Source organism: Dendrobates tinctorius, unplaced genomic scaffold (assembly GCF_039654945.1).
Source record: "Dendrobates tinctorius isolate UK_male_01 unplaced genomic scaffold, ASM3965494v1 ptg000024l, whole genome shotgun sequence".
In the NCBI taxonomy this organism is placed as follows: Eukaryota; Metazoa; Chordata; class Amphibia; order Anura; family Dendrobatidae; genus Dendrobates; species Dendrobates tinctorius.
Genome location: NW_027361692.1, coordinates 9,243,943 through 9,266,942, shown reverse-complemented (window position 1 = coordinate 9,266,942; position 23,000 = coordinate 9,243,943). Strand labels below are relative to the sequence as shown.

Below are 23,000 nucleotides of genomic sequence, written 5' to 3'. Positions count from 1 at the left end.
CGAAGCAACTGGAACCCGTCCCGAAGACATCCGAACCGGAGTCCATATGCTGGGACTCAGACGACGAGGATTTCCCTCCAGTTCCCAAGGGCCCTCCACCCAATAATGAGCCAGTTGACACAATTAACCCACCGGCATCTTGCAGCTCACCGACGTCCACCACCCCAGAAGATTCCACCCCAGTCGAACTTAGACGCTCCGAGCGGTCAACAGCCGGCAAACCCCCCGAACGGTATGAACAAGACCAGTTCGTATGGCAACAAATATTGACACCTTTACAGACCAATCTCAATAGACTAACACCCTCGCCCGAGGACTGGCGAGCTTACAGGGTGGGGGAATGTGGGGAGGAGGACCCCCATACAGTGATTGGGCTGGAACCAGGGGGACCGCCATCAGGGTTGTTGAAGAAACCACATCAGGGGGATTACAAAGGGAGACATGCGACTGAAGTTGTCAGGGCAACAGGGGGCGGGGCGAGGGTAAAAGGAGCAGGGGACGCGCTGAGGTGGCAGTTGGCAGAGAGCCTGACAGGAGAGAGGAAGCCGTGCGGCAGAGAGAGGACTGTGGCAACTGACGGTGTGGAAAAGAGAGACAGGCAGGAGTCTGAAAAAGGGAAATTTGAGACTTACCGAAGGTTGACGCGTAAGAGACTCTCCCCGGGAGTTTCCCCCCGCAAAGATTCAGATAAAGTGACGGCCGCTGATTCCCTCCGTGGTGTGACAGGATCGGGATCTCAGGCGACCGCTGCGACGACACAGCAATCCGGTACAGTGGCCAGGACACTGCCCCCCTGTCTTCTCCCACAGCCGCGGCCCCGTCATCACCGACCTCAGGGGACGTCACCTCGCTATAGGCGGCCGCAGAGCCCGTCCCGGTTACTGAGGGGACACTGAGCAGAATTTGTTAACGTTTATGTCTTTTTTGAAACTGCGTCATGACCTGGCTGGGGAACGAGCGCCTCTAAACGGACGCCTGGGAGATTGACCCCCTGAACAGTTTCTTCAGGGCCCGTTGTGCCCCACCGACCCCACTTCTTCAGGGCCTGTTGTGCCCCACCGTGCCAGCTTCTTCAGGGCCCGTTGTGCCCCACCGACCCCATTTCTTTAGGGCCCGTTGCGCCCCACCGCCCAGTTTCTTCAGGGCCTGTTGTGCCCCATCGTTCCGGTTTCTTCAGGGCCTGTTGTGCCCCATCGTTCCGGTTACTACAGGGCCCGTTGCGCCCCACCGTCCAGTTTCTTAAGGGCCTGCTGCGCCCCATCGTTCTGGTCTCTTCGGGGCTGGACAAGCACAAGTCCTTCCGGGAAGTCGTGGATTACAAGGCAGCCACATCTGCAACCCCTGAGTGGTCGTGAACTCGAGCGACGCCCGGAAGGCTAAGTGTATTATAGAGAAAATAAGGACCCTTTTTGTTTTTTTTATGTTGTTTTACGAGTCCCTGCGAGGACAAATAAGTGTTTCCCCTTTTGTCTGATTTAAGCAGTTTTAGCCCTTGCGGCTTTAAAACTTATAAAAGTTTATTTCACCCCACATTCAGTCTCGTGTCTCGTCACTGCATCCTGTGAGCCTGCTCGAACCCTACACGGATTTTGTAAAATCCGCAGGTAAATCTGCAGGTCAAAAGACCTGCGGTTTTACCTGCGGATTGCTCTGCGGTTTTTCATCTCCACAATGGAGGAGATGGCAAACCGCAATGGAATCCGCAGAAAGAATTGACATGTCAATTCTTTCTGCGGTTTCAAAACCGCAGAAAAAACGCGCGGAAAAATCCGCACCGTCTACACTGCGGTTTTTTATTCCCATAGGGAATAATGGTACTGTACACCGCAGCAAAAACTGCTGTGGACCCGCAGCAGTCAAATCCGCTGCGGAACCGCAGCAGAATCTGCAGCGTGTGCACACACCCTAAGCAGTCTGAGATCAGGGGATGTGGCCAGCTCATGCCAAGCTACATGTCCAGATTTGTTTTTTGTGTCCAAAACCTCCTTTCCTCTTCCACTCATGTTTGCTAATTCACACCTACTATCACTCCAGATTCATGTGTCTCCTCATCCTAAAGTAACCATCCTAATCTCTGCTGCAGCATCTTTCAGAATCCTTTCCTCTCCCTGCTCCCATGCTGCAGCAGAGATAAGGCTATGTTTACATGTTCAGCAGTGACGAGTTAGAGCAGGTCAAGCAGCAATAAACATATACACAACTTTTCAGTTTTTCAAAATTGGTCTGCTACAGGTGTACAAATTTGGTCCCTCAGTACTCAGTCCCCAGCCACCACTATTTCTCCCGGAGTGGCATCTGTGCCTTGTACCAGCACGTGTCCAGGAACATCACCCGTGATCAAGAGCTTGTGGCCAGGGACGCTAGATTTCACTGACGGCACACTGGGTGAACATTGTGGAGGACGGGGACAAATCCCACCCTGGCACAGCACATGTGCTACTGACACTGAGGATTTATGGCTCTACTTCTATCAAGATTACCTCCACCTTCTACACCAGTTCCTGTACTCCTTCCTGCCCCTCCTCATCCTCCATCTCTGACGTGCTATCTCAGAGCACATCATCCAAATCAGCTGGAAGCTCTGCAGCACTGCCTCAGCGAAACGGAAGCTAATTTGTTTAGGAGACAAACTGCACGCCGAGGCAGAGTTATTGAACAGACCAGACAGATCTGTGGCTCAGGCTGCTGAACCTACAATCAGGCATGGCCATTTATGATAATGGCAGTAATCTGGTGGCAGCTGTAAAGATTGGTAAGCTGACACACTTACCATGTTTGGCCCACATGCTCAACTTGGTATCTCAGAGGTTTCTGAAAACCTACCCAGATTTTCCAGAGCTTCAGCACCCGTTTCTGCAAGTCAGCTACAGCTGTCACCACTCTAGCAGTGCTGTAGTAGCACATGCAAGTGAGAGCTCACCCACTGGTGTGCGATGTGACCATTTGCTGGAACTCCATACTGCACATGCTAGCAAGGCTTTGTGAGCAGCAGAGGCCAGTTGTGGAATACCAGCTCCATCATGCCGGTCAGTCTTCTGGACAGCCTCCACACATAACAACTGAAAAGTGGGCATTGATGTCTGACATTTGTGCAGCTCTCCAAAACTTTGAGGACTCCACAAAGATGGTGAACAGCAATGATGCCATCATCAGCATAATAATCCTGCTTTTGTTCCTTCTTAAACAGTCACTGCTGAGAATTAAACATGAAGCTTTGCATGTTGACTAGGTGGAGATACCAACAATAAAATATAATGATGGTAGTGTGATGGTTTGGAGCTATTATACTGCTTCAGAACTTGGAAGACTTGCTGTGGTAAATGGAACCAGGAATTCTGCTGTCTACCAAAAACTCCTGAAAGAGAATGTCCAGTCTTCTGTTTGTGAACTCAAGATGAAGTGCATTTGGGTTATGCAGCAGGACAATGATCCAAGACATACCAGCAAGTTCACCTCTGAATGACTTAAGAAAAACAAAATTAAGACTTTGGAGTGGCCTAGCCAAAGTCCTGACCTTAATCAGATTGAGATGCTGTGGAATGACCTTAAAAAAGCGATTCATGCTTGGAAACCCTCCAATGTGGCTGAATTGAAACAATTCTACAAAGATGAGTAGGCCAAAATTCCTCTAGAGCGTTGTAATAGACTCATTGCCAGTAATTACAAACGCTTGATTGCAGTTGTTGCTGCCAGTGTTGGCCCAACCTGTTATTAGGTTTAGGGGGCAGTCACATTTTCACACAAGGCCCCTGTAGGTTTGGATTTCTTTTTCCCTCCATAATAAAAACCTTCATTTAAAAACTGCATTTTGGGTTTACTTGTGTTATCTTTGTCTAATATTTACATTTTTTGGTGATCTGAAACAATTAAAGTGTGCCAAACATGCAAAAGAATGGGGGCAAACACTTTTTCACACAACTTTATTACACGCTGTTAGGATTGGCATGCCTTCATTTTATAATTAAAGGGCTTGTTCAGGTTTGAGATGAAAGTCTGCAGTCATTCTAGGTGACTGCAGGCTTTTGAATTCTCAAAGTGCATGCACTGCACACTTGTAGGATTATCCCTTGCTGGTGGCTAGAGTAGACAGTCATGTCAGCACAAGTATGCAATTTGTATACTTCTGGCCACATTCTGACTAGGCGTGTCGGGCTTGCTTAATTCATTTTCATTGAGTGAGGCGACACATATCTAGTCAGCACGTGATCGCATGTGTGCAAATCGCCGGCACCAGAGAATCCTGACAATGTGCAGTGTGCACTGTGAGATTGTCCAGACTCCATGATAGCTTTTCACACCCACAGCTCATCAGTGAAAACTACCAGCTTCTCTGGTCTTCTGCAATACATCCCCAGGTGATGCTCTTAAAAATACCAGTGTCATCACAGTGCTCCTAAATTAAAGTTCCCTACGCTGAGCCATTGAATAATTTCCCCTCACTATAACCTATGCACAAAACATGACCCCACACTGTCCCTCTTATGGTACATGCAGTCCACATTGCTCTCTCCTTTCCGTACTGGACCTGATCTTCACACTGTCCTCTCTCACTGTTTTCCCCCCATAGGGCCCAGTCTCAATACTGATGCCCCCTCATCACACTCTCCCTCTCTCTGGCATACTATCCCTTCTTGGCTGTGCCCTTACACTCTCCCCCTATGCCACCCCCCACACTACTCAGTCTCTACTCTGTGCCCACTCAAACTTTTTTCCCTTATACTGTTTCCTCACACATTTACCCCCTCGCCTCCTCATGCATCCCCTCATACTGTGTCTGCACCCATCCCATCACCCTTGCTCCAAATACTGTGTCTGCATACATTCCCTCCTTCACTCCCCATACTGCATCTGCACCCGTCTTCCCCATTCTGTATTCGCATACATTCTCCTAGTCACCATACTTTGTATCAATCCGTCGTCATATATGCTCCCCCTCACCCCTCATACTGTGTCTGCACCCCCACTCTTCATACAGTGTCCACACCATCCTCCTACTCACCATACTGTCTCCGCACCCATCCACTCACTCACCATACTGTGTCTGCACCCATCCCCCCACTCACCACACTGTGTCCACACCCCCCACTCCTCATACTGTGTCCGAGCCATCCCCCCACTCCCCATACTGTGTTCGCACCATCCACCCCACTCATCATACTGTGTCCACACCAAACTCTCAAACTCACTCATCATACTGTGTCCTCACCATACGCCTACTCACCATACTGAGTCCGCACCATCCCCCCACTAACCATACTGTGTTCACACCCATCCCAGCACTCACCATATTGTGTCTGTACTCATCCCCATACTGCTTTCTCATCCCCATCTCACCTTTGCTCCTCATACAGTGTCTTCCAATTTCTCCCACTCCTCATATTGTCTGCACCTGTCCCTTTCCGCACACAAACTAAATATCCCCATCTTAAATCTCCCTCCACACACAGTAAATACCCCCATCCTAAATCTCCCCCACACACACTAAATAACCTCATCCTAAATCTCCCCCACACTCACTAAATACTCTCATGATACCCCTGGATTTGGTGTCAGCCAGCTGCTGACATCAGTCCTAAAAACAATTACCCTGATTGCCACTGCACTGTACCATTGCAATCAGGAATGGTTGAGGCTAAACGCCAGAACTGTAGCATCAAATACACTCACTTCTGTGGTGGCTGCAGGAAAATATTTGTTGGTCAAAAATGGCCCAATAACCATTAGCATTTCCAGCCTATTAATATCACCCTGCAGCTGTCTGCTTTCCCTTAGCTGGTTATTTAAAAAAAAATTGGGGAGGGGACCCACACTGTTTTTTCTATTTATTTGTTTATTAACAATAAATAAATTAAAAATAATGATAAATTAATGAAAAAAAGCAACGTGGGGTCCCTCCTGTTTTATATAACCAGCCAAGAGAAAGCAAAAAGCTGTGAGCTGGTCTTTTTATTTTGGGAAAGGACCAATAATCATGGACTTTCCCAAGCAATTAATATCAGACCCCAACTGACCCCATATCATTATTTTTATGGTCCCCCCAATTTTTATAACCAGCTTAGGCAAAGCAGACAGCTGAAGGCTGATATTAATAGGCTGGAAAGGGATATGGATATTGACTTAATAAAACCAGCCCTCAGCAACCCCAGAAATGTCACATCCATTAGCCTTGGATCTTCCCAATTGCCCTGTTATGGTGGCGATCGGGGTAACGGGACTGTAGGGTTGATATCAGCTGTGTAATGTACGCTGACATCAAGCTCACAGGTTAGTAATGGAGCGTTGTCTATCAGACACTCCATTACTAACCCAGTAAGCAAAAAGAGAAGAAAACACACAGAAAAAAAATATTTATTTGAAAAAAAACACAGAAAAAAATATTTATTTGAAAAAAAAACTCCCCAACATTTTCCCTCTTTCCCCATTTATTAAAAATAAAATAATAAAAGAAAAATAATAATAATAATTATCCACAGGGTCCGCCGTCACTCATCAGTGCTGAACTCGCGCTGCCCTTGTGTGAACCAGGAGCTGTGAACTGAGGTGATGTCAGTAAGGTTACATCAATTCATAGCAGCGCTGTCCTCATGAGAATCAGCCACTGTGAACTGAGATAGCCTTACTGACATCACCTCAGTTCACACAGCTGGGTCTTGCAAAGTGCCAGACCCGGCAGTGGCTGCTGCTTCAGTCTATGGAGCTCCATTCTCTGAATCGAGCTCCAATAGATTGGATGAAGAAGACTGGGATTGTCATGGGATCACCATATTATGGATTACTTAAACCCTGTAGATTTTTTTTACATTTTTTTTACTAAATGGGGAAAAGAGGGAAATTGTTAGGGAGTTTTTTCAAATAAAGATTTTTTTCTGTGTATTCTTCAAATAAAGATTTTTTTGGTATGTTTTCTTCTTGTTACTTACCGAGTTAGTAAGGGGTGTCTGATAGACGCCACCCTATTACTAAACTGTGGGCTTGATATGAGCAGACATTACACAGCTAACATTAAACTCACAATCCCATTACTCCGATTGCCACCGAACCAGGGCAATCAGGAAGAGCCAAGGTTAGGCTAGTTTCACACTAGCATTTACACTCACTGGCCACTTTATTAGGTACACCATGCTAGTAACGGGTTGGACCCCCTTTTGCCTTCAGAACTGCCTCAATTCTTCATGGCAGAGATTTAACAAGGTGCTGGAAGCATTCCTCAGAGATTTTGGACCATATTGACATGATGGCATCACACAGTTGGCGCAGATTTGTCGGCTGCACATCCCTGATGCGAATCTCCCGTTCCACCACATCCCAAAGATGCTCTATTGGATTGAGATCTGGTGACTGAGGAGGCCATTTGAGTACAGTGAACTCATTGTCATGTTCAAGAAACCAATCTGAGATGATTCGAGCTTTATGACATGGCGCATTATCCTGCTGAAAGTAGCCATCAGATGCCTGTTCTTAGCTGAGAGGAGTGGTACCCAGTGTGGTCTTCTGCTGCTGTAGCCCATCTGCCTCAAAGTTCGACGCACTGTGCGTTCAGAGATGCTCTTCTGCCTACCTTGGTTGTAACGGGTGGCAATTTGAGTCACTGTTGCCTTTCTATCAGCTCGAACCAGTATGCCCATTCTCCTCTGACCTCTGGCATCAACAAGGCATTTCCGGCCACAGAACTGCCGCTCACTGGATTTTTTTTCTTTTTCGGACCATTCTCTGTAAACCCTAGAGATGGTTGTGCGTGAAAATCCCAGTAGATCAGCAGTTTCTGAAATACTCAGACCAGCCCTTCTGGCACCAACAATCTTGCCACGTTCAAAGGCACTCAAATTGCCTTTCTTCCCCATACTGATGCTCGGTTTGAACTGCAGGAGATTGTCTTGACCAAGTCTACATGCCTAAATGCACTGAGTTGCCGCCATGTGATTGGCTGATTAGAAATTAAGTCTTAACACACAGTTGGACAGGTGTACCTAATAAAGTGGCCAGTGAGTGTATGAGCGCAGTGACGGCCTGCGCACGGCCGCCGCTAAGCCCCGCCCCCTGTCACGCCTCCGCCGGTAGCTCTGCCTACTGGCACATGATGCTGCATGCGTCCTGCGTCCCCTATCTTTATCACTGGGGGCGCAGGCCGTGCGCAATATGCGTTTGGCGGCGCATGCGTCCTTTTGACGGTGCGCGACCTGCGCCAAACGCAACCTGCTGCAGTTTGGTTGTGCCGGCGCACCGTCAAAAAGGCGCATGCGCGGCCAAACGCATATTGCGCACGGCCTGCACCCCCAGTGATAAAGATAGGGGACGCAGGACGCATGCAGCGTCATGCGCCGGTAGGCGGAGCTACCGGCGGAGGCGCGGCAGGGGCGGGGCTTAGCGGCGGCCGTGCGCAGGCCGTCGCTGCGCTCAAAAACGCTAGTGTGAAACTAGCCTACAGCGCCAGAATTGGTTGGTGCATCTAATGGATGCCCATTTCTAGGGCGGCTGAGGGCCGGTTTTCATTAGGCTGGGAAGGGGCCAATATTCATAGTCCTTTACAGCTTATTAATATCAGCCTTCAGCTGTATACTGTACCTTAGCTGGTTATTAAAAATAGGGGAGGGACCATATTTTTAGTATCCAAACATCCACAAGTCCGCTCATTCCTAATCCTGAGTGGAAGGGGAAGGAGGGTGCCTACACACAAAGCAAAGCCAGACATGTAGATTGGCAGGGGCTGGCCACACTCCCAGATCTCAGACTGAATGGAAGGAGCAGTTATCACGGAGCTGGCTGTTACTGCCTGGAGAAGGGTACACCGCATGATCTGTGACACAGTGCTCACACTAGCGTATAAAAAATTGGTCCAATTCTCATCCAGGAGAGTTAGACGATTTTTTCTCACTTGTCATCCATGTACAATCTGTTTTTTATTCAGCAGCTATTAATCATTTACAGGACTGTTTACAGTTTCCTATGTTGCACAATTGTAATGTATCTGTAATAATTGAATGCCATTCGAATGGTCCGTATAGCATGCAATTTTTTTCTCGCACTGTCTCATATTAAAGTGAAATCGCAGCACGTTGCGATTTTCTTTTCTCATGCCAAGTACAGCTAAGAAAAAATACACAGATCTTCACTGCCTTATTGAATAACATTGGCTTGAGTGCAATCCCGATTTTTTTAATCTGATTGCACTCGTCCAATTTATGCGCTAGTGTGAGCGAGCCCTGAAGATAATATGATAATTGGAAGCAGTACAATTAATGTCGGCATTATAGTTTATGAAGGTATTTCAATGTGAATAATTTTTAGCTTCCCGGAGTTCCCCTTTAATTACAATTTCAACTTGGTAAGGGCAAACTGTCAGTAATTCAGATATAGTGGTTTCTAAAAACAAATTTCAAAGTAGCCGTAGTCTAAAGGGGGTTTTACACATAGCGATATCGCTAGCAATATCGCTAAAGCGTCACCGATTTTGTGATGCAGCAGCAATATTGCTAGCGATATCGCTATGTGTGATACTTACCTCCGACCGGCTCCCCCGCTGTCTGTCGCTTATCGCATGAGATCGGCCGGGTCCATTTCTCGTCAGGCGCTTCCTGCTGGCGCCGACGAGCGACGTGTGGACGCGGGCGGGAGGACGTCAGCATCGCTGCGTGTGAAAGGTAAGTAACGACCGCTGCTGCGTCGCTACATCGCTAGTGAGATCTGCCTGTTTGACAGCTCACTAGCGACCATTTAGCGATGCACCAGCGATCCTGACCGGGTCGTATCGTGGTCGGATCGCTGGTGCATCGCTAAATGTAAAGGGGCCTTAAGGCTACAGTTGTGGCCAAAAGTATTGACACCCCTGCAATTCTGTCAGATAATACTCCGTTTCTTCCTGAAAATGATTGCAAACACAAATTCTTTGGTATTATTATCTTCATTTAATTTGTCTTAAATGAAAAAACACAAAAGAGAATGAAGCAAAAAGCAAAACATTGATCATTTTACACAAAACTCCAAAAATGGGCCAGACAAAAGTATTGGCACCCTCAGCCTAATACTTGGATGCACAACCTTTAGCCAAAATAACTGCGACCAACCGCTTCCGGTAACCATCAATGAGTTTCATACAATGCTCTGCTGGAATTTTAGACCATTCTTCTTTGGCAAACTACTCCAGGTCCCTGATATTTGAAGGGTGCCTTCTCCAAACTGCCATTTTTAGATCTCTCCACAGGTGTTCTGTGGGATTCAGGTCTGGACTCATTGCTGGCCACCTTAAAAGTCTCCAGTGCTTTCTCTCAAACCATTTTCTAGTGCTTTTTGAAGTGTGTTTTGGGTCATTGTACTGCTGGAAGACCCATGACCTCTGAGGGAGACCCAGCTTTCTCACACTGGGCCCTAAATTATGCTGCAAAATTTGTTGGTAGTCTTCAGACTTCATAATGCCATGCACACGGTCAAGCAGTCCAGTGCCAGAGGCAGCAAAGCAACACCAAAACATCAGGGAACCTCTGCCATGTTTGACTGCAGGGACCATGTTCTTTTCTTTGAATGCCTCTTTTTTTCTCCTGTAAACTCTATGTTGATGCCTTTGCCCAAAAAGCTCTACTTTTGTCTCATCTGACCAGAGAACATTCTTCCAAAACGTTTTAGGCTTTTTCAGGTAAGTTTTGGCAAACTCCAGCCTGGCTTTTTTATGTCTCGGGGTAAGAAGTGGGGTCTTCCTGGGTCTCCTACCATACAGTCCCTTTTCATTCAGACACCGACGGATAGTACGGGTTGACACTGTTGTACCCTCGGACTGCAGGGCAGCTTGAACTTGTTTGGATGTTAGTCGAGGTTCTTTATCCAACATCAGCACAATCTTGCGTTGAAATCTCTTGTCAATTTTTCTTTTCCGTCCACATCTAGGGAGGTTAGCCACAGTGCCATGGGCTTTAAACTTCTTGATGACACTGCGCACGGTAGACACAGGAACATTCAGGTCTTTGGAGATGGACTTGTAGCCTTGAGATTGCTCATGCTTCCTCACAATTTGGTTTCTCAAGTCATCAGACAGTTCTTTGGCCTTTTTTCTTTTCTCCATGCTCAATGTGGTACACACAAGGACACAGGACAGAGGTTGACTCAACTTTAATCCATGTCAACTGGCTGCAAGTGTGTTTTAGTTATTGCCAACACCAGTTAGGTGCCACAGGTAAGTTACAGGTGCTGTTAATTACACAAATTAGAGAAGCATCACATGATTTTTCGAACAGTGCCAATACTTTTGTCCACCCTCTTTTTTATGTTTGGTGTGGAATTACATCCAATTTGGCTTTAGGACAATCCTTTTTGTGTTTTTTCATTTAAGACAAATTAAATGAAGATAATAATACCAAAGAATTTGTGTTTGCAATCATTTTCAGGAAGAAACTGAGTATTATCTGACAGAATTGCAGGGGTGTCAATACTTTTGGCCACAACTGTACATTCCCAAGATGAGCTTTTATCGCATTTTTGACACAGGGATAATATGCAATGTCATACGGTTCCAGCAAAGTGAATGGAATTTCTAGAAATCTCATGCCCACTGTGCTTCTTATTTACACTGTGTAAACTGACCTGCAATTTGTTTTTCAAATCCACAGCATGTCAACTTCTGTTACAGGTACACTGCGTTTTCTGTGCAGATATTCCACATAGACTTACATTAGATGCAGAAAATCAGCAGGTAAAACACATGCATTTTTAATGCATTTCCACAGCAGAAATGCTTCAAAGATGCATGTAATCCGCACCTATGCATGTCAATAAAGTTTAGTTAGCTCAAAATACCAGAAAGTTTCAAAAACAAGGCAGCTTTATTTAAAGAATTACACACCAGAGACAAAATTGCAGTATCAAAAACATGACAAAAATGCATGGTAAAAAAAAGCGCAAGATACTTAATTTAAATAATAGGTACAAAAATGGTGCAGAAATTCTGCAACATCAAAAGCTCACCAAAAGCTAATCATAGCCTTAGGTTACATTCCAACAATGATCTTTTCGTGCATTTTTGCTCCACCAGCCTCTTACATTCACAACAAAGTGGATGGTAGTTATAGAAATCTCATGCTCACTGTGCCCACTTTTTTTTACTCAGTGTAAAATCACCAACAGTGCGTGTTTCAAATCCGCAGCAAGCAAATTTCTCTGGTGGGTACATTGAGTGTTCTGTGTGGAATTTCCCGATAGACTCACATTAGATGCGGAAAATCAGCAGGTAAAAAACATACATGCATTTTAAATGCGTTTCCTTGACGGAAACACATAAAAAATGCATGTAATCCGCACCTACATATATCAATATAGTTTTGTCCAAGCCTAAAACCAGTAATTATCAAAGACAAAGCAGCTTTATTTAAAGCATGACACACCAAAAAGAGGCAAAATGCAACAAAAACACAATAAAAACACGTTAAAAAAGTACACAAAAACGTAATGAAAAACCACAAATAACTTAAAGGGAATCTATCACCCTTTTTTCGACTATGAGCTGCCGGCACCGACATCGGGGGCTTATCTACAGCATTCTGTAATGCTGTAGATAAGCCCCCGATGTAACCTGAAAGATAAGAAAAACAAGTTAGATTATACTCACCCCGGCGTCCAGTCCGGTCTGATGGATGTCTCCGTCTGGTCCAGCGCCTCCCATCTTCATACGATGCCGTCCTCTTCTTTCCTTCCTGTCATGGCTCCTGCGCAGGTGCACTGCTCTGCCCTGTTGAGGGCAGAGCAGAGTCCTGCAGCGCGCAGGCGTCGGGAAAGGTGCCGGACAGCAACACCCATCGGACCAAGACCAGACCGCCCCCAGTGAGTATAATCTAACTCCTTTTTCTTATCTTTCAGGTTACATTGGGGTATTATCTACAGAATTACAGTCGGCAGCTCATAGTCGAAAAATGGGGTGACAGATTCCCTTTAAATTAAATAATGTGCAGAAATTTTGCAGCATCAAAAACTCACCAAAAGCTCATTATGGAAACTTAGCCTTAGGCAGGATTCTCCCCTGGTGGCCATAGCAAGGTTAGGATGCAGCTGGAAACTGCGCTAAAATGTATATATCTGTAAATTGGTGCAGTTTTCAAATACGGTAGTTTATTATTTCAGGTGAAAAATTGCTGTTTACCTACTAAACTGTGCCACCATTAGCTGTCAGTGTGAGCTGCGCCAGGTCATATGTATTCTCAAAGGGCCCACTGCTGACAGGGGCTCTAAATATGATTGGTAAAACTAAGTAGACTACACCAACGACATTTAGAAATGGCTGCCCTGAAAGGCAGTGTCTATTAGCTTATTTTCACAGCGGATGCTCAAAAACAGTTTGCAATCAGGGAGCTATTCTTAGTCAGTCCCAGATAGACAAAGAAAAAATAGCGTGAAAGGAATAAGCAAGCACCAAGTGGCTTATCATATGAAGTAATCAGATAAAATTATACACTTTAGTATATCTTAAGACAGCTGACTGAACGCTCATTATTGAAAATCAATTTCTGGCAAGTACAGCGGTGCTAAGCCTTCGACCCAACCCCATTGTTGTTCTTTCCTACGTACTAATAGGAATTGTTGCTAAGTGTGGTAACTTGTTTTTCGTAATAAGCTTTATAGACATACTGATTATTTTGCCAAAATAAGTCATAGATGGTTCGAAGATGTGCTACTGCTAATTGGAATGACTTGCTTGTATACATTAGCATGGTTAATTGTCATTTTATCCGTACACAGCAGGAGAATGGGGGAGTGCAGATATAGGTTGTGCAGGAGAGGTACATTGAAACCATGTTCTTCAATTGTACAAGCTTTGCTACCAATATCATATTGTCCAAGGTCGTTTTCTGTAAAACCACACTATCTCCTTTAGGTAGTATTCAGACGTAGTGAAACTCCTGCTTTATTTCCTTTGCTTTTTTTGTGCAGAGAAAAACACTGTGTTTCACAATTGAAGTGATATATTCAAAACTCATGCCTGTTTTAGTGCATATTTTCACCACAGATTTTTTTGGGAGCCTGAAAAAGGTAAAAAATGCACTGACAAAAGCATAAAAAATGGATAAATCAAAAGCAACAAAAATGCAATAAACAGAGAATTGCTATTTTCAATTTTGGAGCGTACTAGCAAAAGTATAGAGAAAACACATTATTTTGACATGTGGTTTCATAAGGGTATGTTCTGAAGGGAAAACTGGCCTGCAGTGGCAAGAATCACCACATACATTCCTCAACTTTGAAATTGCAACATCAAGAAGGAAAAGTTGAGGAATTATATTGTTAGAAATCACAGGATCGATACACATGTTAATGATGGAAAATCCAAGATTCCGAAGCACGAGAGAAAATAGGGATAAAACATAACCTTTTACTCCATCCTTAAAAATCACATGGTGAAATACAATTAAGGTAGACGAGTAGTATTGTATTTCGCCATAAGATTTTTAAGGATGGAATAAAGGTTATGTTTTATCCCTATTTGCCTCGGAACCTTGGATTTTCTGTGGTTTTTGACCTTGTGGGGGGGTCTAACGAGTCAGCACGGAGCCACCAGTGGTGCATGAGAATCACCCTTGGACTAGACATACTAATGATGCAAATAATGTAAAAGTTAAAGCAAAATTTTCAAACAATTTCAAATTATTTCACATTTAATATGAGCGCCACACGCAGAATACAGACACTTAAACACCTTGGCTGCTATCAGTGAGGCTATTAATGGTTGTCTAGGGAATGTTCTGCCAAGCTGAGTACACTTGGTCACACAAATCATCAAGATCCACTACTAGCAGCTCCCTTATCAATTGTTGACCTATTACTTAGATAGGAGATTACAGTTGCTACTAATTAGTTTCTAAGTGGAGGGAAAATAAAGGAACTAGAGGTAGAACTTCTCCCTCCTCCTCTCAGCAACATAGAATCTTCTCAGTAACAAATGTCACCTCCTATATCAATAATATAAAAATCAGTCTTCACTGCTTACAGATTTTACGAGTGAATTGAGAATTTTGAAAATGAAGGATATGATAAGATATATTACAAAGTTTATTATTTTCACGTGAAGTATTGATTTAGTACATGAAAATTAAAACGACAGTCACTCTGTAAATATACAGAACTATTCAAGCTTGGCATTGCAATAATTATCTTATCCTGAAGAATCACACTTCCAAGCAGATCAGTTTTACGGCAGAATGGAAATTACAGAATTGGCGGGTGGTTTAACTCCTTTACATTTTTTTTCCTTTTTCCAATGCATTGTATGGCTAAATCAATGGTGCTATTTAAAACTGTAGCTGCACCCCATAGCATTTGTTACCCAACATAAGAACCACTTATTAGGCCACCACCTGCCCCGAAGCTGTACAACATATCCAAGGAGAAACAAAAAACACAATAGATAACAAAAACAAAAAACAAGTTGACAAAAACATATGTGGGTAGAAAGCTTGTTTCTATTGCATGAAATGATGCTATCTTTTATATTTAGAATGTATCTGGGGAGCAGTCAGTTATTTTGTGCTTTTCGATACATTTGGCGCATCTTTATTGTTTACGTTTTCCACTTATTTTTTTACTTTCTTTGTGCCAAACATTTTAACCAAAATTTTGACACATTTATCAGAGCATGGTGTCACATTTAGGTCACATCCACAATTTCAGCAGGCTGTGTTTCTATAGACAAGGCTCAAAAGTATAGAAAACACATAATAAATATTGTTCCAGTCAAGAAAGAGGTTTTTTTTTATTGTGCACAAATGATGCCATTTAAAATTGGGTCCCTATGTTTCCATTATTCTTTCTACCTCACTATGCACATTGTTCCAATGTACCATCCACATTGCACATTAAATGAGAACATCGCATTATGAATGTAAAAATCTACATTACAGCCATGTCTGATCACAGCTTCATAAATTACTTTTAGCACATTCGGTGCTCCAGTATATAATCTTTGTATGCTTCATATATTCTTACCGTATTACTTTTTCATATGTATTACAGATCACATTGACAACCATTGGCTATGGTGACAAAACTCCTCATACTTGGCTTGGAAGGCTTCTTTCTGCTGGTTTTGCTCTTCTTGGTATTTCCTTCTTTGCACTACCTGCAGTGAGTATAAAGCGCAGAACTTACTTAATAAATAGTAATTTAGTGCGGATCTATAAGTGTATGTGCACACATTAAGAATTCACTGCAGACATTTCTGCAACAAAATAAATGTGTCCCTTGGCAGTAAAAACATAGTGTAAAATGAATACTTCTTTATGCATTTTTATATGACCTTGTTACACAGCAGCTATTCTGACGACTCACGCCTGCGTCCCTGAGTTCTGTGTCGCCAACGAGGTCACTCTTCGGCATCAAACACAGCGATGCATGCTGGCCAGTGGGATGCCAACAATCAAAAAATGGCCTAGGACATTCGAGCAAGATCAGCGATATCCAGTGGGGGGGGGCGGTCGCCGCTATGTGTCACACGTAGCGAGATCGCTGGTGAGGTCGTTGTTGCGTCACAAAATCTGTGACATTTCAGCGATCTCATTAATGATCTCGTTATGTGAGACGGGGCCTTAGGGTACCGTTACACTTAGCGATGCACCAGCTATCCTGACAGCGATATGGATCGCTGGTGCATCGCTAAGTGGTCGCTAGTGAGCTGCCACACAGGCAGATCTCACCAGCGACAATGCAGGTGTCGGGGTCGCTACTTACCTGTCAGATGCGGCGATCTAGACGTCCTCCGCCCGCCTCCATGCGTTGCTCGTCGGCGCCACAGGAAGCCCAGCAGGAAGCGCCCGATGAGAAATGATCCAGGACCTTCTCGCGCGATCAGCGATGAGCAGCGGGGGAGCCGGTTGGAGGTAAGTATCACATGTAGCGATATCTCTAGCAATATCGCTATAACGTCACAAAATCTGTGATGTTACAGCGATATTGCTAGCGATATCGCTATGTGTAATGGGGCTTTAACAGAGCAGGCCTGTGCTCTAATCTGTCTCATAATGGTGCAGTCTCTTCTTTAAGATGTAAAGTAAGACGTGTGACAAGGGTTTTACCTACTGAAGCAATCCCTTTAAGGCTATGTTCCCAGAATGAGCTTTTGGTGAACTTTGACATTGCAGATTTTGTTCATCATTTCTGACCCATTAAGTAAAATAGGTTAATGTTTGTTTTGTTTTTTTTAAATACTCAACTTTAAAAACTCATCATGGGAACGTAGCCTAAAAAGGCTATTTCAACAGAATTATTTCCAAGATTGCTGTGAGTGTGAATGAGGCTGGATAACTGGCTCATTTAATAGCAAAACCAGACCCATTACTTGTTACAGCTGAAGCATTGAAGGAGGATTATTGGCTTAGCTGTTGAAATCCAACAACTTCCATAGCGAAGAACCAATCTGAAGATTACGGCACCTTTGTAATATAAATATATTATATATTACAATATATATTATAATATATTATAGTAAATTGTTTGTATTTGTATTAGAAAATCCTTTAAATACATGTATTAAGTTGACAACCCTTTAGTAGCTCCTTGGTCATTTCTAATTTATTACAGCACATCTTGATTGCATGAGAATGCAGCACGAGCAGCACGGTGGCTCAGTGGATAGCACTTCAGCCTTGTAGCGCTGGTGTCGAATCCCACCAAGGACAACATCTGCAAGGAGTTTGTATGTTCTCCCCGTGTTTGCGTGGGTTTCCTCCGGGTACTCTGGTTTCCTCCCACATTCCAAAGACATACTGATAAGGAATTTAGATTGTGAGCCCCATCGGGGACAGTGATGATAATTTGTGCAAACTGTAAAGCACTGCGGAATATGTTAGCACTACATAAATATTATTATTATTATGAGAACACTGTGTTACTCCCTTGCTCACCGCCATCAGGCACCGGTGTGCCGCTGCTCCTACTCCGCCCCGGTCTTCCTTGCTTCCTGCTCTTGCTCCCCGCTGGGCGCCTGCCTCCTCCTCTGCCGCCGTCAAATCTGGTGTGCTCACTCGGGTGAGTTTCGGTATCACGATCCAGTGGGTCCACTCTTGGTACCCGCCGCGTAACAGTATAATCAGGCCATGGACCCCGCTGGGACCTCTGCTCAGAAGGAGGTGGTATTTTTGCAGGAAAACCAGACTCGCATCATGTCTTTCATGAAGACAATGTATTCATGTTTGTTGGCCTTACAGGCCTCGGATCCCGGGAATGCCTCCCAGTTAGCCAGCCTCCAGCAGAAGCTGGTCCAGCAGCGCGATACCCAGGCTCACATTTCATCCTATATGGCTTCCGTGGATGACCGCCTGCTCTCCTTGCAGTTGGCCTCCTCGCAGGCACCATCCCGTGCCTCTGACTCCACGCCAGCTCCCTTCCCCGTCTCGGTAAACCACCTCGTTATGGTGGCAACCCCAAGCTGTGCTGGGGTTTTCTCAACCAATGTTGCCTGCACTTTGAGTTGTTGCCCCAGCAGTACCCCACCGACTGGGCTATGCTGGCTTTTATCGTGTCACATTTGGAAGGAGAGGCCCTTTCCTGGGTGAATCCTCTTTGGGAACGAAACGACCCCATTGTGTCCAGTATTTTGACTTTTATGGACACCTTCCAGAGGGTCTTTGATGAGCCTGGGTGGATCGCTTCCACCATGGATTCCCTCTTTAATCTCCATCAGGACACTCTCATGGTCTGACAATATGCTATCCACTTCCGCACGTTGTCCTCAGAGCTGGGGTGAAACAACGAGGCTTTGGTTGGGACCTTTTGGTGAGGGTTGTCTGGCAAGATTAAAGGGAACCTGTCACCCCCCCCAGGTGTTTTTAAGTAAAAGAGCCACCTTGTGCAGCACTAATTCTGCATTATGTCAAGGTGGCTCTTTTATTTAGCGTCCTTTCCACCGCAGAAATAATCATTTTTAAATTTGGTCAGACATACCTGATTTTTGACCAGGGGGCAGGTCTTTCCCCCTCTGACACCGACGCCTGGCATCCATCAGTCATGCCCTCCTTTAGAATTAGGCACCACCTCCCCAGCTTCATTTCAATTCCTTGGGCCTGCTCTGTACTCTATTTTCTTGGGCAGTTAGCGCTGCCCGTGCCCTCACATCATGGCCTTCCTATCGCGCCTGCGTGGACGCTTGGCCAGAGATCCCGCCATGGGCATGCACAGTAGTTCTCTGCGGCTCTGATGCCCAAGATTCCCAGCCCCGCAGTGTGAATAAATCATAAGCGACTACGGGGCAGGATCTCTTGCCGCGCATCGTTGCAGGCGTGATAGGAAGGCCATGATGTGATGTAAGGGCACGGGCAGCGCTAACTGCGCATGCCCAAGAAAATAGAGTACAGAGCAGGCCCAAGGAATTGAAATGAAGCTGAGGAGGCAGCGCAAAATTCAAACGGAGGATATGACTGAGGATGCCAGATGTCGGTGTCAGAGGGGGAAAGACCTGCCCCCCAGTCAAAAATCAGGTATGTCTGACCAAATTTAAAAGCGATTATTTCTGCGGTGGAAGGGACGCTAAATAAAAGAGCCACCTTGACAGAATGCAGCATTAGTGCTGCACAAGGTGGCTCTTTTACTTAAAAACACCTGGGGGGTGACAGGTTCCCTTTAAAGATGAGCTTGCTGGACGAGATACTCCGACCACCTTGGAGGATCTCATTTCGCTTGCCACGTGCATTGATTTGCGCATTCAGGAGCGTTCTCGAGAGGCTGCCAGAGAGAGGAGACCTTTTTGGCCTTCTTCAGCCCATAGATCACCCAGTCCTCGGCCTTTGCGTTCCTCCGGCACTTCTGCACTGTTGCCAATGCTTGTAGACCGGGTTAAGTTGGCGGAACAACACCGGAGAGAGAGGGTAGCACAGGGCTTGTGCTTGTACTGTGGTGGAACGTCTCATTTCCTGCGCTCACGTCCGGAGAGGCCGGGAAACGCCTCCACCTAGGTCAGGTAAGAGAGGCCCCCCTAGGTGTGTCAGATTCCTCTCAACCCCTTACTCTTTCTGTTTTGATTGTCCAGGGTCAGAGCCGTGGCTCTGACGTGGCTTATGTGGATTCGGGCGCGGCAGGCAACTTTATTCGGCTCAAGGAGGTGAAGAAATACCGGATCCTCGTGATCTCTTTAAAGTACCCTCATATGATTGCTTCCGTAGATGGTAAACCCCTGCAAGAGTCCATCTCCATGGTTACTGAAGAAGTGGTTCTGCAGATTGGGGCATCCGTGTCAAGAGAGATGCTTAGGGTCTGTCCGCCTGGTCACCCCCTCTCAACCCTCTTCTGGTCCTGTGGGACTGCCTTCCGCCTACTGGTCCTTCGCAAACTTTTTTGATAAAAAGGAGGCTGAAACCCTTCCATCTCATCGGCCCTATGACTGCCCAGTCGAACTACGGCAGGGAACCACCCCACCAAGGGGCCGAATCTATCCACTCTCTCCGGCCGGGACATCTGCCATGTCCGAATACGTCCGCGAGAACCTTGCCAAGGGGTTTATACGAAAATCCTCCTCGCCCGCAGGTGCCGTCTTTTTCTTCGTAAAAAAGGATGGCTCTCTTCGGCCATGCATCGATTACAGAGGCCTGAATGACATCATGATAAAAATTAATTACCCTCTGCCGCTCATCCCTGAACTCTTCGATCGCCTGAGAGGGGCTCGGATCTTCTCTAAGACTTAGACTTACGTGGAGCCTACAACCTCATTCATATCTGCTCCGAAGACGAGTGGAAGACCGCTTTTAACATCCGGGATGGACATTACGAATATCTCGTCATGCCCTTTGGCCTGTGTAACGCTCCCGCAGTATTTGAAGAATTTGTCAATGACATCTTCCGGGACCTGCTATTCCTGCATTGTGGTCTACCTAGATGACACTCTTGTCTTCTCTCCGGATTTATCTTCTCACAGGAGGTGCTGCAGCGCTTACGAGAGAACCGTCTATAGGCTAAGCTGGAAAAGTGCATCTTCGAGTATTCTTCCTTGCCTTTTGGGGGTAAATTGTCTCTGAGTCTGGGCTGGAGATGGACCCTGAAAAATTGTCTGCGATTCTCCAGTGGCCACGCCCTGGTAGGGGTAAAGGCCATCCAGTGATTTCTCGGTTTTGCCAACTACTACCGACAGTTTATCCTGCATTTCTCGTCCATAACCAAGCCAATCTCGTGCCTCACTTGGAAAGGAGTCAACCCCGCAACCTGGTCTCCGGAAGCCGAAGATGCCTTTCTAAGCCTAAAACAAGCTTTTGCGGCTGCGCCTGTTTTACATCAGCCCGAGGCGAACAAATGGTTTGTCCTGGAAGTGGACGCATCTTCCACTGGGGCCGGCGCAGTGCTGTCTCAGAGGTCTTCTTCTGGCCGATTGGTCACTTGTGGATTCTTTTCTAAGGCCTTTTCTCCTGCGGAGTGCAACTATTCTCTCTGAGATCGGGAGCTGTTAGCCATAAAAATGGCTTTAGAGGAGTGGTGCTACCTACTGGAGGGGGCTATCAATCCTTTTATCATCTTCACTGACCATAAAAACCTGGCCTACATATAGTCAGCCCAGAGGCTCAACCCCCGACAGGCCAGGTGGTCCCTGTTCTTTGCTCACTTCGACTTCGAGTTGCATTTCCGTCCTGGTCAGAAGAATGTCAAGACTAACGTGTTATATTGGTCTCTTCAGCTCCCAGACTTGGAAGAGGTGCCCTCTCACATCAATGATCCGCTCAAAATCATGATGGTGGCTGACTTCACTGCCTCGTGCCCCTCCTGTGCCAAAGTCAAGGTCCCCAGACGACTGCCTTCGGGACTCCTGCTTCCATTACCTGTTCCTTCGTCTCTCTGGCAACACATAGCCTTGGATTTTATCACGGACCTGCCCCGCTCTTCCGGTTGCACAACTATTCTGGTGATAGTAGACTGGTTCTCTAAGATGTTGCACTTTGTTCCGCTACAAGGACTGCCCTCCGCTCCTGAATTGGCAAAGGTCTTCGTCCAGCACGTCTTCCGAATTAATGGATTTCCACAACACATTGTATCTGACCGTGGAGTTCAATTTACATCTCGATTTTGGAGGGCTTTATGTGGTCTCTTGGAGGTAAAGTTGGATTTCTCTTCTGCATACCACCCTCAAACCAATGGCCAAGTGGAGCGTGTGAATAAAGTGTTGGCGTCCTATCTACATCATTTCTCCAACTCACACCAAGATGACTGGTCCTGCCTTGTCCTGTGGGCCGAGTTTGCCTATAATAACCATCCCAGCGAGTCCTCAGCCAAGTCTCCATTTTTTGTAGTTTTTGGCATGCATCCCGGTATTCCTCTGCCAGTTCCTGCCACCTCCGGGGTTCCTGCAGCCGACTCCATAACCTTGGAATTCTCCAGAATTTGGCAAGAGACTAAGGAGGTGCACGGGAGAGCCGGAGAACGTATGAAGAGCCATGCTGACAAGAGGCGCTTGGATGCTCCAACTTACCTTCCAGGTGAGAAGGTTTGGCTCTCTTCTAAATATATTAGATTGCAGATTCCCTCCTACAAGTTAGGACCTCGTTACATCAGCCCTTTTGAAGTCCTTCGGGGCATCAACAATGTGGCCTACAAGCTGAAGTTGCCTGCCTTGCTCTGTGTTCCCAAGATCTTCCACGTCTCTCTCCTGAAGCCAGTCATACTGAATCATTTCCATCCTGCTCCCGGTTCCTCTCCTCCACCGGTCAGTGCCGATAATGTTTTTGAGGTGAAGTATATTCTAGCCTCCAAGAGGGTCAGGGGTAAGACGTTCTTTTTAATTGATTGGAAGGGGTTTGGCCCCAAGGAGAGGTCTTGGGAAGCCAGGGAGAACATTAATGCGCCCCGTATTCTTAAAAAGTTTTTGTCCAAGGGTAGAGGAAGGGGTGTAAGAGAGAGGGTACTGTTACTTCCTTGCTCACCTCCATTGGTCCCAGGTCTGCCGCCTCCTGCGCTGCTGCTCCCCCGCTGCCCCAGTCTTCCTTGCATCCTGCTCTTGCTCCCCACCGGGTGCTTGCATGGGCACTCCGGCGTGCTCCTCTGTCGCCAGCCGTGCCCTCCAG

At 46.0% G+C, this 23,000-nt stretch overlaps 1 protein-coding gene across 2 annotated transcripts in view; it reads left to right on the top strand.

Moving 5' to 3' along the window:
* Positions 1-23,000, top strand: part of KCNQ5 (potassium voltage-gated channel subfamily Q member 5) — a 1,056,555-nt gene that overhangs the window by 797,485 nt on the left and 236,070 nt on the right. For both annotated transcript variants that reach the window (XM_073569339.1, XM_073569340.1), the window contains exon 6: positions 15,982-16,092. In XM_073569339.1, the coding sequence (XP_073425440.1) occupies positions 15,982-16,092 (111 nt within the window). The remainder of the gene's footprint in view (positions 1-15,981; positions 16,093-23,000) is intronic.